At 36.0% G+C, this 15,298-nt stretch overlaps 2 protein-coding genes across 3 annotated transcripts; both read left to right on the top strand.

The window, feature by feature from the left end:
- The first annotated feature begins 4,230 nt into the window (after nt 1-4,230).
- LOC147868681 (zinc finger CCCH domain-containing protein 37-like) lies at nt 4,231-10,185 on the top strand. 2 transcript variants are annotated; one of them, XM_087322311.1, is made up of 9 exons: nt 4,231-4,751; nt 7,273-7,335; nt 7,427-7,633; nt 7,849-7,886; nt 8,036-8,082; nt 8,239-8,309; nt 8,464-8,568; nt 8,972-9,097; nt 9,424-10,185. In XM_087322311.1, the coding sequence occupies exons 1-9, from the start codon at nt 4,350-4,352 to the stop codon at nt 9,583-9,585; spliced, it is 1,221 nt and encodes a 406-aa protein (XP_087178437.1). In that variant the 5' UTR covers nt 4,231-4,349; the 3' UTR covers nt 9,586-10,185. The 2 variants fall into 2 exon arrangements, with proteins under 2 accessions (XP_087178437.1, XP_087178429.1); XM_087322303.1 differs by having other exon boundaries at nt 4,238-4,751; nt 8,221-8,309.
- A 1,256-nt stretch (nt 10,186-11,441) lies between these two features.
- On the top strand, nt 11,442-14,751 carry LOC147868680 (pentatricopeptide repeat-containing protein At5g66631-like). Its single transcript, XM_087322293.1, has 2 exons — nt 11,442-14,282; nt 14,532-14,751. The coding sequence occupies exon 1, from the start codon at nt 11,567-11,569 to the stop codon at nt 13,709-13,711; it is 2,145 nt and encodes a 714-aa protein (XP_087178419.1). The 5' UTR covers nt 11,442-11,566; the 3' UTR covers nt 13,712-14,282; nt 14,532-14,751.
- The last annotated feature ends 547 nt before the right edge of the window (nt 14,752-15,298 follow it).

The raw sequence follows: 15,298 nt of genomic DNA, 5'->3' as shown, positions 1-15,298 counted from the left end.
TTAAGTCCAATTTGAAGAATGTGTAGCAAGTGGTGGCACAAGCAACCATTAGCGCATAAGAAGGTTAAAGCATGTGCGCCAAGTGGGGACACATGCTTAGCCTAGAGGTATCCTAAAGTTTTATAATATACTAAATATAATATGAATATACAAAAGGCTTTATTTATATGTTATTTATCTATTTTCTCCATCTTTTGGCTATGTATGAAGGTTTTTGGTTCAAATCTCTACCTAGCTTATGCTACTTCATTTAGCCAAATTATTCATCTCAAAATTTGTGCATCTCATCAATCTTCTTGACCATAACCCTTGGAGGTTGAACCAATGCACACATCGATCCGACGCACATTTGCAAGTTAGGATGTGCTCCAATGTCGTGTGTCACATCAAAGAGAATGCGAGTCAAGTCATATAGAAATGATGACGTGGATGGCAAACAAAGAATGGGATCTAGCATGTGTTTCTGTGTTGATTTCCACTTTGGAGAAGAATGTGGTTTAGTAGAATGTGAAATACGAACCTCCAGATATTTCCCCAAAGCGATTATACATATGCATTACAATAAAGTATTGTTCATGGAAGAATCTATTGGCACATCATGATACAACTATAATGCATCCCATTTTCTAAACCATTTTGTCATAAGTTGCATCAATCCAAAACCTAATATTCTGCTTTTGTGGATAACACAATGTCAAGAGTGACAACAAAGCTAAAGCACTATATTAACAAATACGATGTTTTTTTTACAACAACATAAGAGTTGTCCTGCATGCGCTAGATTATCTCTTTTCATGCTCAGGGTTGGATGGTTCACATTAGTCTACTGAGCTAAATAGTTTGTTGCTTCAACAACCAATGTTTTAGCAACATGAACACTATCCATGTTCTTTTTTATTCCATCAATCATCACCTCGTATCCGCAATGTCATATGTGATATGCAATACTTAATTGAGGTGGACACTATAAAACTATATGTCTTTTGTATAATCTATCTTGTTGTCACTCAACAGTTGGCAAGAAACATCCCTAAACTTAAAACTTCAATTTTTGTCATTTATCTTGATGTCATGTTATCATCCAGCCCCCACCCCACCCCTCAAAAAAAAAAACGAAACTTAATTTCCTCGATATATATTCGTTTCATTATTAGTTCATGGTGCCTTCAAAGAGGCAATGATGTTTTTCTCTCATAGTAGAGCAACCAGTAGAAAAACCATGATGCATTTTGAATGCCACCACATGGTTAGCAAGTTACAAATCTAGGACGGTGCCATCGATGTTGCCCCTCTAATTAGTTTCGAAACATTGTTCCCAGCAATGTCCTCCACATGCACAAGATGTAGGTTGAAGGTAGAGACGAGAATCAATACAAAGCATATGCTCCTACTAATTGCTAGCCAACAGCCACATGAAAATGCCTCTTGCTTGAACCAACGCAGTCATGTATAATTGGGGATAGAGTTTCAATGCCTCAACTCGAGGGCAATCTCATAGTATCAACCAAAAATCGAATGCAAAGTGCAATTGGTCCAATATGAATTGCGAGCCATATACTACCCGACACTAGATCGACCCACTAGTGGAAGTGCGCCTCAGAGCAGAGAAGGGAGCCCAAAGCAGAGCGTGTGTGCCTCTCTATTGGTAGCCAAACTCCCATATGGTCAATCGACCTGGCCACGTAACGTATTTCATCACCATGTGGAGAGCACTTTTTTAGGGGCGGCATCGACCAATGGACCCATGGAAGCCATTGTCCGATCCGATACATACATACATATATACATACATACATACATACATCGATCGATCGAGAACTGAAAAGGTGTACGAGAGACCCCTGCAAGCACCCGGCTCTGGCTCTGGCAATATGAAACTAGGGTTTTATTCTGGTATGGCTACTTCTTGTGAACCGCTCCTTCTCCACACTCATCTCAGTGGACTCTCTGCTGACTGACTGACTGACTGACTGGCTGGCTGGCTCACTCTCTCACTCACTCTACTCTCACTCACTCTCATAGACAGACAGAAGAACAGGAGGAGGAAAGGAAGAAGGGAAGGAAAGGAAGGAAGCAGACAGACAGACAGACAGACAGACACCATGCCCTCTTTGCCATCGCTATATTGATCAGAATCCGAGAAGCTCCCCCCCCCCCCCCCCCCCCCCCCTTCCTCTTCTTCTTCAACAGTAAATAATATTCTCCTTCCTTCTGTTTCCAGGCTCATCTTTCTTCTTCTTCTTCTTCTTTCAAGCGCTCTGTTGGTGAAGAAAGAAGGTATGCTCATCTCCCCCCCCCCCCCCCCTTCTTTCACTCTCTCTCTCTCTCTCGATTTCTAAGAAAATCCCTTATACTTTGCTGTCTTTCGACACTTTTCTCTTTCTTTATTTCTGTGTTTTCTTTCAGAAGACATGACCTGAGAAAACCTAATTATTCTACTTTCTCTTATGTTTTCCTTTTAAAAAAAAACAAACAAACTGTGTTCTCTACTGCCTCACAAGAAACCCTAAGTCTCTCTTCTCTTCAAAAAAAAAACAAAAACAAAAGAAACCCTGGCAAAAGTCTGTAATTATCTTCTTCATTTTCTGCGTTGTCATGTGTTCCTCCTTTGGTTTTATTTTTATTGATGTTTGAAACCCGAAATGATGAAAGGAAGGGCGTTTCTTTCGTTTTTGTTTGTGGGCTGAAACGCTAACATAAAACATTAAATGTGCCACTCGTATGTTTTCTGTTAGTCGCAAGCAAACGCTAATCAATAAAAAAGCTATACTCTGTTTGTGAGATCAACTCTAAATGTTAAAAACAATCCGTGTTACGTTTCTAGATTGAAATTCTAAACGAGAAAGAATTTCTATTCTGTTTTCCGTATTAACATTCTAGATGACTAAAAGCTCTTTCTTATGTAGAGATTGACACCCCAAATGCTGTAAAAAAACTTGGGTCGAAACCCAAAAAGGTAAAAAGCTCTGTTATGTGTAGAGGTCGAAACCTTTAAACCTTTAAACATATAGGATTTAAGCGATAGCTATGCTAAGTTTGTGGTTAAACCCGAAATGTTTAAAGAAACTAATTTCAATTAGTGGTTAAAATCCAGAAGCCAATAAATATCTCTTTTTCTATTTGTGAAGTTGAAATTTTAGATGATAAAAAGTTACTTTGTGTGTCCTTTCTCTGTGTAAACAATAAAAACCCTAATGGTTTAGTTTGTCTTTTCAATTCGTGGGCTCAAACCGTAATTGTCTAGGAACATCTTTTTTCTATTTGTGAACTTGAAACCCGAAATTATAAAACGTTTTCCATTCTCTTAATGAATAATGAAACCGTATTGGGTTTGGGTTTCTTTCATGCTCATTTAGTCTGGAAAATGTGATGTTAACTGAATAGAAGAACTAGATTTTTCTAACTACAAAAGAAAGAATGCTAAAAAGAACTCGTGCATGCTTTCATATAAATTCCAAAATCGTTCCTCAAGTTTATACATGGTTAAGAAAAGTTCACCAGAGAATTATAATATTTAAATTTGATCTTATGCAATATAGTTAATTAAGAGATGGATGTCTCATGGAATTCTAGTGATGAGATCAATCTATTGTTGGTTTATATATCATGAACCATGATACCATCTTGTAAATCAGTGCTTTAAAGTGCATTCTATAATCATAAATATATTTAGCATGAATGTTTTCTCCAGTTACATCTTACCAATTCTCTTTCCAAGCTGAGAGTTATGCTATTCTTTTGAATTGCATTATATTAATAAAATTCTTTAACGTATCATTTTAAGCTTGAACTATTGATTTAAGCGGTTTTATCAAAGGTTTCAGTGAGGAGATTGATTTACTATTGATCTATGTATATGATACCTTCTTGTGCTCAAAAGTACAACAAATTTGTTACGAGAAAAAAATGATTTGGAACCTTGGGCTGAGACTATTGTATTTTGAAGGTGCATTTTGCATCCTTGGTATTTATCATCTAATATTCCTTCCAGTGATGATATGAAAATACCGATATGGTATAGATTTGAGCGAGGTTTTGATTTTCATCAAGACTCTATTATCTATTTTCTCTCTGGCCGAGTTTTTTCTTAATATTTTGAAGTGCATTATTAAGTATCAGAGTTATTAAAATTTGGGCATCGTTTGAACCTTCTGTCATCATATTATACCAGTAGTTATGGTATATTTGATTAAAAAATCAGCTATATATAATTATCTGACATTCATTTTTTGTCTGCTTTTGTTTTTCTTCTTCTGCATTGGTACATAATAATCGCACGGGCTTTGCTGGATACTGCGTGTGACGATATATACAATATCTCTCTATCATGTTATGATGGTAATTCTACTATGGTAATTTATGGTGGTATATTCATGTACTTGTGCCCAATCTCTCATGCATATACTTCAACAAACATGGATGGTTTTCCGTATTCTGTATTAACTATTTATGCTTATTCTGCATGCGTTTATTTTATGATGAATATGAATAACTCATTGATATTAAATCTAAAATTTAATTATATGATAATCAAAGACACATATATATTATACTTTTTGGTAAAGTCTGGGGATGCAATGTCCAAGAGGGCTAGATTCGAATTGGCTCCGATGCTCCCTATATATCCTCAAAGACCTGGAGAAAAAGATTGTGTTTTTTATATGAGGACACGGATGTGTAGCTACGGAATTACGTGCAAGTATGATCATCCCGCGTGGGTCCCAGCTGGTGGCATCCCAGACTGGAAGGAGGTGCAACCCTTCATACTCTTATAATACCTCATTTATATATACATGTTCACATACACTTACTTTTAAGACAAGGATTCCATCTACTCTTATCTTCTTTCTGAACGCATTTTATACTTACTTTTACTGTCCTTTTGAAGGCATTATCTTTCTGATACATTTTACCACACTATAGTCTAATTCGAAGGTTTTCCTTTTATATTATTATCAAGGGTTTGGATTCATACATCTAGTTCTTCAGCTTGTCTATATATGGTGTATTGTAATTTGTTAAATCGTGTTTTCTATTATGAAAAAGCTACGTAATATCCAACCCACACCGTTGATCCAATATAATTGTTAGTTTCTTGGTAGGAATGGTAGTAAGTTCATTTAATTATAAGATTGTCCTAATTGCCCCCATTGCTTTGGGAGACTTATCTTTTTCTCCCCTCTAGACAGTTTTTCTCTTGTGTCTGTAATTTTTTTCTTGTTTTCCTTTTTCCTAGCTTTCATGGTGCATGAAATCTTAAGGTGAGATTGTTCGTTTTTCAAGTATACAACTATGTTTTGACTCTGAGATGCGAGTAGCACAATAGAACCTCATTGATTTTCATTCTTCTATGCATCTTGACTGTGATGATAGTCTTATGGTGTAAAGATTATGTAAAGCTCATGAATTTTATGTTTGTATGGCTTCATTTTATTGTTGCCGTATTATTACGTTTCCTCAAGGTTTCTCTTTTACTTCTAATTATTGTCTGTTTAAAATCATTGTTCAGTTAAGCCAATTGTGCTACAAATTATTCAATGCATTGAATCTGTGTGCATATTTCCTCTTCAGTTTCTTTTTTAGGAGGAATCTGTTTTAGGAGTAAACTGTTTGTTGACCTCGTTATGTTAAAGTTTGAAAGCAAACTTCAAACTTTTCATGTATATTGTAGCATATGAAGTGGTCAGACTTCACTATAGTAAGTTCTAACATACACCGTTCCTCAACGGGTGTATAGATGCCATTAAATTCTGTGTTTGGGCCTAAATCAAGTCAATTGTTGGAGATTTGATGGTTTTAAGCCCATATAGAAGACTTTAATACAGTGCGGTGAAGATACATACAAATCTAATGGTTAAGCTTGGGCATGAATGACGATAATCTTGGATGTGGCAAGTAGGCAGTGCATTTTAAGTTATTTGTGATGAGAATATGGTATAGAAGAAGCGACCACAGATGATGGTTGTGAAAGTGAATCTTATGGTGAAGATATTGATGGTCTTGATGGTCTTTCAAGATGTTTTAGCAATATTTTTGAGCTGCAAGATGAAAAGAGATCATGCTGAAGATAAACAGAGATATAAAGCGTTTTATGGGTACACAAACTGATATGTGTGATGATAACATGGTATAGAAGCAGCAACCATAGATGATGACGGTGAAGGTGAATCTTATGCTGAAGATATTAGCGGTCTTGATGAAGGTCTATCAAGATGTTTTTTAGCAATATTTTTGAGCCACAAGGAGAAAGGGGACATCTTGAAGAAATATGGAGATATAAGGCTTTTCATGGTATTTGTGATGATAGCAATGTGAGTTTATCCCTCTTGAGTAATTTTTATTGACAAAGATCTACACGATTTAGAAATTTTTAGTGTATTTGAGGTTCTCGAGGGCATAAAAAACATGTGTTTTAGGTGTTGAATATGGTGAATATGTTCACAACAATGCAAAAGTGGATCATGTTGATGATGATAAATGGGAAGGCAATGCAAAGTCCTTGGAACATGTAATAGAGCAGGATATAAAAATTTATGTTGAAGATGTTCTGGATGAAGGCATGAAAGATCTTGAAAAAGGGAAGATAAAAATGAAATAAATAATTAAGATCAATTATGGAAAATTACTTATAGTAAGAGAGTATACGTTGACAGTTTGACTATATAATATACCTTCTATGTATTGATGATATAATAGAGGGGGATATTACGCATGAAAAACATTAAAGAGCTTGACAACGTGTTGAACTAGTGAAGACATGGTGGAAGGAATAACATGAAAGAAAGTAATTAAGATTGATTTTGGAGGGGAGCTTATGGTAAGTAGGAATACATAATAGATTGTATAAGATCAAAACTTGAAACAAACGCTGCTGAATGAATGCTAACATTAACACGTCTTTGTGCTATAGACAGGTCAAGCCATTGATATTCCTCTTACCAATGTTCCTTTGATATTTCTTATGCCTCTATCAATTCTTTCTTTAATGCATGATTTGTCTACTTTTCTTGTCCTAACAATTGACTAGGATGGAATAATTGTCAACATTTAGAGAGAGAGAGATGCAGTCCTCAATTAATCACCCTTAGTTAGACTTTTGGTTTTTGCATTTTGAGTCACTTTCTGAATGAAATTTTGTTTAATTTATCAAGCTTCATTTGTCTTTGTGGTTCTTTTTGCTGGAATTTGCAAACTCCCTTCATAATAACTGAATTCCCTTTGTTTGATCTTGGATAAGTTATTATCACTTTTTTGATACATTGATGTGCATAGGCGACCACAACTACCAGTAAATCTGAAGTGTTGCCAGTACGTTCAGGGGAGCCTGACTGTTCAGTAAGCTTTTCTATCTGCTTCTATTGATATTCCCTTTACAATCATTTTCTTTCTTATCTTTGTTATGTAACAAGCTTTTATGCTCCTCTAGTTCTATGTCAAGACCGGAATTTGCAAATTTGGATCCAAATGCAAGTTTAATCACCCTGAAGACAAAGGAACTAATGAAGACGTGGCAAAAACTTATACAACTACAAAGCTTTCTTCTTCGATAGTAACTAATGGTGATTATCATGGTGAAAATGGATCAGTGAAGCCTGCTTCTACATTTAATGCAAAAGGCCTGCCTGTTAGACCTGTAAGCATCTGCAAACTTTTACAATTCATTGGAATTTTGGTTTAACTTGCAAGAGATTATCAAAGTTTTGGTTTAACTCGTGAAAGTGTCTAGAAGGTGATCGGTATATAAATTTAATTTGATTTAGATGAACGGATTGTTATTTGATTGTATTATGTGATGAAACGTTTTGAATGTTTTTTGACCTTACATGCTTTGTGTTTAATGTATTACAGGGTGAAACTGAGTGCACCTTTTACATGAAGACTGGGAGGTACTGCCGTGTAAACACTTACATATTTTACTCAGTATTTTTGTATTATTATGGATTAGAGAACATAAGTACGTTTTGTTTGTGTTCCTTCCAATGATGTTTGGATGATGGGTCTTGTCTCTTTTGCTTGATTTATTACGAACCTTCAGCTGCAAATTTGGATCGGCTTGTCGCTACAATCATCCAGAAAAGCCAGGTACCGTGGGATAACTTAAACTGTTCCCCATAACATATATAATGTGTTTGTATATACACGGTAACTTACGTCTTTCGTATTATATATGTAGGTTTTCATGTATCTAATTTAACCTTTAGTTATGCATTCACATCACAGCAAGCATGTCTACTATAGGAACACAAAATCAAACAAGTGTGTTGAGCACATTACCTGGAGCTTATGGGAATTATTCAATTTTCCCTGGGGTAAGTTTCAGAAATGTGACATGCTTTCCTCCGCTCCGATATTAAATATGCTTGATTTCTTTATCATTTATTTCGAGAGTTTCTCATGTTATGTGCTTTACTCATAACTGATTTTTATAATGAGCTTGAAAATTGTTTATTATTATTGTTTCAGAATTTTTCAGAATATGGGATGAGTTTACCAGTTACAGATTTCGGATTGCAGTCTTTAATGCAAACTGCAATGCTCCCTCAACGGCCTGGTGAAACTGCATGCGCGGTACTAAGTCCCAGAAATTTATATATCTTTGCTCGTTGCGTTGTCATTGATAAAGCAAAGAAACAAAAACGTCATTATTTTGCAAAAGCACTGGTTTATGATGAATTTGCTCTTATAATTGTAGTTTCTTGCCCACCATTTTGAAGCATTTTGTCTAGTCTTATCTCTTACTAGTTTTTAAAAGATTAATTTATCTACCAGATCATCTAGTTAATTTATCAAAAGTTTATCTAAACAGGTTGAGTACCATTTTCTTAGTATGAAAGATTGAAATTAGAAATAAAAATTATAACCGCTTCTCACATATGTTAATGACATTACACAACAATTTTCTTTTGAAACAATAGATTGTGCAACTAAAAAAGATGCAAATCTAATATAATGTTTGTAATCTTGATTTCAGTTCTACATGAAGACAGGTATTTGTAAATTTGCAACCACCTGCAAATTTCACCATCCTCTTGGGAGAAAAGAGGCTGCACAAGTAGACCCTGTCAAACTTACACTTGCTGGATATCCAAGGCGGGAGGTAATGCTACTTTTTTGTTGGGTTTCATCTTTTCTATAAAATCATATATATGCTGTGATTTGTACATTTTCTAACATATTTCTATGTCATGAACCATATTTTTTTACATTTTAAACATATTTCTGTGCATATACCATATGCAATTTACCACATTTTTAACATATTTGATGGCATATACCATATGCAATTTACCACATTTTTAACATATTTGATGGCATATACCATGTGATTTTTTACTATGTACTATTAATATTATTTAAGATATTTCCATGGCATATACGATGTGGTATTATACATGTGTTTTAAACTTATCTTCCATGGTTCAGGGTGAGCAAGCTTGCCCGTTTTACATGAAGACGGGAACTTGCAAATATGCACTAACATGCAAATTTGATCATCCTCCTCCTGGTGAAGCGGCGGCAAAAGCAATAGCTGAGGCTGGCAAATCAGATCAGCTTGAGGTTGGCGAAGTCTACACACACTACTAAAAAGTGTTAAATGGAATGTAGAGCAGAAAAAGGCTATAACATCATTGTTCTTTTGCACTTTGCTTGTGATTCAAAATCACATCCATCCATCCATCCATCCATCCTGAATGAAAAAAACCAAATTCACATTGTTATGATCGATGAGATTGTGACAACAATGAGATGTCACTGTCTCATTGCTTCATGGCATGGTGTTTCTTTCTTTCTTTTGAAGCCTTCCTATATTGATAGAGAGCCTTTTTTGTGTCTGTTATAGACATGCCGTGTTGTTTTTTCTGAAAGTCCCATTGGAAAGTGAAGACACCATGGAACTTTTTGATTCAATTGGAGAATGGGTTGATGAATATAACACAGAAGGCTGAATATAAACCCCAACCCCTGTTATAGAACAGACATGGTGATGTAGGTGAACCACATTGATCTTTGTTTTCTTTAGTCATATGAAGTCTTTAGGATTGACCTGTACTTTCAATGTAGGGAGTTACAATATATGATGGTTGTAGCATATATGATTAATGCCATGTCCTTTTTATGTATGGCAACATATTTTACTAAACAAATTTGCTGTTATATATCAAGACCCGTATTGAACTTGAAAAAGAGTGCTTTAAGCTCTTTGATTTCTATTTGTTGCTCTACTGTTATACTCATGAATTATTGCTGGTTGTCTGCACACGCTTCTTCCAATTTTATTTGCATGGTTTTTGTGGACAATTGGACTCTGGTAGAATTGCCAAGCTACCTTTGGACAATTGGTTAGACCAAACTGATAAGAGTTTTTGACTGATAGTTAAATAGTCATACTAATTACTATTTAATCTTGTTTAGTGACTAATTTAAGAGATTGTTTCCTTGATTAACGATTTATAAAAATTAGAATTTTGTAGCTTGCAATATTGATAGACAAGCTCGGTGCATTTAATCTGTTATGAAAGTCAATGACACTCAAAATATGGCAATTGTTTTCAAAGACATGGTTTCTGGGAAAACCTTAAGGGTGTGTTTGAAATGTGCAAGATTTTAAGAGATGCCATTATGTAGATCCTAGTAAAGTTGCTGTTATGTTACTAGTACGTAGGCATATTTTAGTGTCTTAGAATAGCTATTGATATGTGTGCAAATTAGTGGATGCAATTGATGTGGTATTTTGAAGGGAGCGCTATTGTTTAGGAGGAATTAGGGACGTATATCAAATTGAATTGCAAATGATCTGCATGAAGAATTTGGAAAGTTAATTGTTATAGTTTAGGTTAACATTGTAAGTTTTGATTAGTACATTTCAATTTGCTCGTGTCTCACTTATCCTTTGTAACTATATAGGTGTACTCTTCATCAGATTGTGCTTTGATGTGTGTACTTAGGAACTAACTAGAATAATTGGTTGGTCATGATGATTAGTGCCATCAAACGATTTAAATGTTGCATGCCAATCAATCCCCTAAGTCTTTCCTCATCAAATAGAGAAGCATAGAGCTAAACACAAAGATGTTTGCTTAGTAATGTTACAATGGGTCATGTTACAAGATGAATCACTATACGATCATGTATGTCTATGTTACCATGGGCAATATTCGTAGGCTGCCATTAAAGCTATATTTTTTGGTTGACTGACCAACTATCACTTTTTATTGAATTATTTGCTAGGTTACACCTATCCTCCGGCTAACCATGCACTCAGTTACATTGATTATCCTAGAGAAGGGCAAGTAAAGAACTCCATGTGGTATAACTTTCATCGACATAGGCGAGTAAAGAACTCCCTCATGGTATAGCTCTTGTCGACATGGAGACATGAGCGAGTAAAGAACTTGAACTTCATCACTCTCTCCGATATTCCCATGTTTTCCAAGTTTTTCTCTTGATGCCTTCAATTTAAGGAGAGGGATTGCTTCGTTTTCCAAGTTTTTCTCTTCATGCCTTCATTTGAAGGAGAGGGATGGATGCATACAAATGCTGACACATTCATCAAACTAAACTTGTTATGGGCAAGAACAGGGGAAACTTTACTCTGTTTCTGTGTAGGGTTTCCTCCTTTATCAATGGTCCTTCGGCTATGGAGGCCTCAACGTCAATTCATCGTCACAAAGTTCTCTCACAAGGAGCTTGCCATGTGCATCGAAATGCAAGCAAACATGTAAATAAGTTGGTGTTCGACGTAGGATTAGGTTTTAAATGCAGCTGCTGTTTATGTAATATTTCAAGGAGAACGTCTCTTGTGTCAAGGCGCAATTTCTCCTTGGAAGCAAAGGATGAAGAAGAGTACCTACCATGGCGTTCTGGAGAGTCCAAAACAATAGGTAAGGTATGTGAAATTCTTTGTAAGAGTCAATGGTGTGAAGAAACAGAGAGAGAATTAAAATTCTATTTATCATCCATGAATGCCCATGTGGTGATAAAAGCCATAAAAACAGTTCAAATAGAAGTAGCCATACAGTTCTTCAATTGGCTCAAAACACAAGGTTTTTTTCATGACTTTAGAACATATCATGCATTCATAGATGCTCTAGGGGAATCCAGAAAATTCTCCCTAATGCGAGATCAGTTCGATGAGGTGCGACATTCAGGTTGTAATATCCGTTCCATGTTGTACCGTGATGTGATGTATTGGTCAGCATGTGGTGGTGACTTTGATGGAGTAATGTCTTATTGGGAAGATGCAAAGAATGATGAAATCAAGCCGTCAGCCTCATTATGGACATCTGTGATCGATATATATGCTAAAGCAAAGAGGTTTGATGAAGCTATCAAGCATTTCTCCGAGATGATAGACGCTGGGCTTGATCCAAACCCAAGAACTGTATCGATCTTTATTGACCATCTTGTAGAATTTGGCAAGTTAGATGATGCTGATGCAATTGTTGAGCACATGATAAAAATCGATATGTTTCCAACTATGATTTCATATGCTTCCCTGATGGTAGCACATGCTAAGCTCAGTAATGTCATGGTGTTGAAGAAGTTCAGTAAGCACTTGCGATTTGTATGTGATCGCCCTGGTTACCCATTTTGCAATGGTATCAGGAGAATTTATGAGGAATGTGGGGAGAAACAAGCTTTATTATTTGGCAAAGAAGTGTGGCCTGAGCTTTCAGAGGAAGAACTAATGGAAAAAGTTGCATCTGGATACCTGTCTACAGAAGGCTCCGAGTTGTATGGTGCTAGTGGAAAGAATCTTAGTGGAAGGAATCTTGGTGGAGAGAATCCTAGTCACTTACACATGGAAAAAATTCTAAAAACATGGAATCCCTTGACCGTCTTGGCCCTTAAACAAGCAAAAATCAAGTGGACCCATGAGACAATCTATGAAGTGTTATCGAGGCGCATCCAAAAGCCAATTATCGCATGGAAATTTTTTCATTGGCTAACCTTGGAACAAGGTCTGAAACATGACCTTTTTAACCAGATAACAATGTTGAGAATCCTTTCAAGAAATGACATGTTTCCACCTCTTCGCTCGCTCCTGATTGAAATGCGAGAAGAAGGTGCTAAGTTCTCTCTTATCACGTTCAATTTTATTATCAAAGATTTTTCCATTGCTAAGAATGCGGGAGCTGCATTGTGGGTATTCAACTACATGAAAGACTCTATATCAGAGCCTCCTAATCAAGAGACTTTTACGGCTTTGATGGATGCTTATTCTCTTGCAAAATGGCACGAAAAAGCTATTTTCTTGCTAGAAAATATGCTGCAAGAAAGCTATGTTCTAGAGGCTTCGTCATGTACTTTGCTCATGGATATGTTGAGATTGGCTGGGAAATTTGACGAGATACATTACGTTTTCCACTCTTATATTGAATGTGGCGGCAATCCAGACGCTCGATGCTTTACGTCTCTCATAAAAACATACAGTCACTCGGGTAATACCATGTCAGCTATGCAAATCTTTACAAGTATGAGGGAGGCTGGAATAATGCCACTTCCAGAGACATTATGGACTATGGCATGGGTCTACCTTCAAATAGGAGATCTGGAGAAGTTTCATGACTGTATGAAGCCACCAAAAGATAGATTATCACAGCAACAAAGATTGAGAATTATTCGCAGAGAGAGTTTCATCACAATTCATGATATTCTTGTTAAAGGGCTCATTCAAGGAGCCAAGCTTTTGTCTACATTGTCATGCTAAAAGATTTTTGCATAATCTATTTGCTTCTTTACATGGGGCGATGTTTGTGGAGTGACGAGAAAGATTCATGCTGGAAGACTGGAAAATAAATTATTCATGGTGATTCCAATTCCTTCAAGAGTACATCCAACTTTGTGTGTTCATGTACCTGCAAATGCACAGCCATGTCTATGCAGGATGGAATATATAGGAACTTTCGATGCTCTTGATAACAATACTGGATTGAGCATGTAGGAGAGCTGAGGCTAAATTTTGTATATTTCCCCCCCCCACCCCCCCACCAGAGAGAGAGAGAGATACAGATTTTGTAATCATCCTTGGAGGTCAAATAGGACATCTGACAACAATGCAAACCATTTTCACAGAGTGTGGAGTTGGTGAGACAGAGAAGAGAGGAGAGGAGATTGAACCAGAGAATTATAATACATCTTGAGATATACTCGGATAAAAGAAGCTGATACAAAGATCACATTGTAACATAAAGAATAGTGTTTATGTGATGCTTGGAAGCCCTGATAAGTACTAAACCATTGAGATGGATTGCTCCCCTGCTATGTAAAGCAGGGACTTGGTGTATTTATGTATCTTCATTTTGATGGTTGTGGGAACCCTTAAAGAAGTGTACATTCTTGATGTTAAAAGTATATTTCGTACTAATGGATAACTTTCCAAAAAGGTATCTTGAAATTTTATTTTCGTTATTTTAGCATTTTTGAGCTACATGTCCGAGATGGGAATAATCCACATTCAAGATTATGTTGATGGATTACTAAAAGTTCTTGGAGGTGTGTTCAAAGTTCATATCTCATCCATTCAAAAGACCTTGCTATCTAGCAAAGATTCTGCCAAGAGATCACTGCTGATCGAGAGCGCAAAATGTCTGTTTGGACATGCTAATTCTCTCTCTGGATGTGCTATTGGGAAATTAAATATCATGCGGGTCTGTAAACGATTATGTGTTGTTGGGTATTGGTTGAAAAGATATGTAGTGTGCATTGTGTAATCATGAAGAGGTTATATTATGATACATTTTTGAATCTCTTCTAGTCTAAACTAACCTCGTTTCTTTGTTGTGGTTTGCCACAAGATCATGTCTCATTTTGGGATGATACTTGAGGTCAAAGAGATAAGTTTTGAATGACTGATAATGATTATGATTGTGGTTATGCTAGATTTGGTATCTGGATGAATCATCAAAGTGAAAGGCATGTCAGGTAGATCATGGAATTTGTTATGAGTGTGTGTTTAATGGATTGGGTAGGTATTCTCAGTATCAGCAAGAAGGGAGATTCAAGTATTCTCACAGCTGGAAAGTAGGAGAGATTCCATGGGCATAGGTAAATACCAGGATGTGTTATCTGGTTTTCTACATAGTCAGTCAGTTACAGCAACATATATTACACACACATTTATACTGTCAATATTAACTTGTTTGAAAATAGAAACCTCGAAGATATCATCAGAAATCTTTTGAAACATTAGCTTTATATCCCTTTATAATGGGGAGCTCCCATGAAAAGAATTATTAGAGCTACATTTTCTTTCACCACAAATTTAATGGTTCTTCGTTCATGATTTGATCATGAA

This window comes from Azolla caroliniana, unplaced genomic scaffold (assembly GCF_043228905.1).
Source record: "Azolla caroliniana isolate FFs.n. ecotype wild unplaced genomic scaffold, voAzoCaro1.0.p SCAF_1, whole genome shotgun sequence".
Classification (NCBI taxonomy): Eukaryota; Viridiplantae; Streptophyta; class Polypodiopsida; order Salviniales; family Salviniaceae; genus Azolla; species Azolla caroliniana.
The sequence above is the reverse complement of the archived record's forward strand: the minus strand, read 5'-3'. Positions and strand labels throughout refer to the sequence as shown.

Bases quoted from the DNA above. Each gene is read 5' to 3' on its own strand.
- LOC147868680 (XM_087322293.1), top strand. From the start codon at position 11,567: ATGGGCAAGAACAGGGGAAACTTTACTCTGTTTCTGTGTAGGGTTTCC.
- LOC147868681 (XM_087322303.1), top strand. From the start codon at position 4,350: ATGGTAATTTATGGTGGTATATTCATGTACTTGTGCCCAATCTCTCAT. The intron at 7,336-7,426 runs GTAAGCTTTTCT...ATGCTCCTCTAG, and splicing joins CAGGGGAGCCTGACTGTTCA to TTCTATGTCAAGACCGGAAT. The intron at 8,310-8,463 runs GTAAGTTTCAGA...TTATTGTTTCAG, and splicing joins ATTATTCAATTTTCCCTGGG to AATTTTTCAGAATATGGGAT.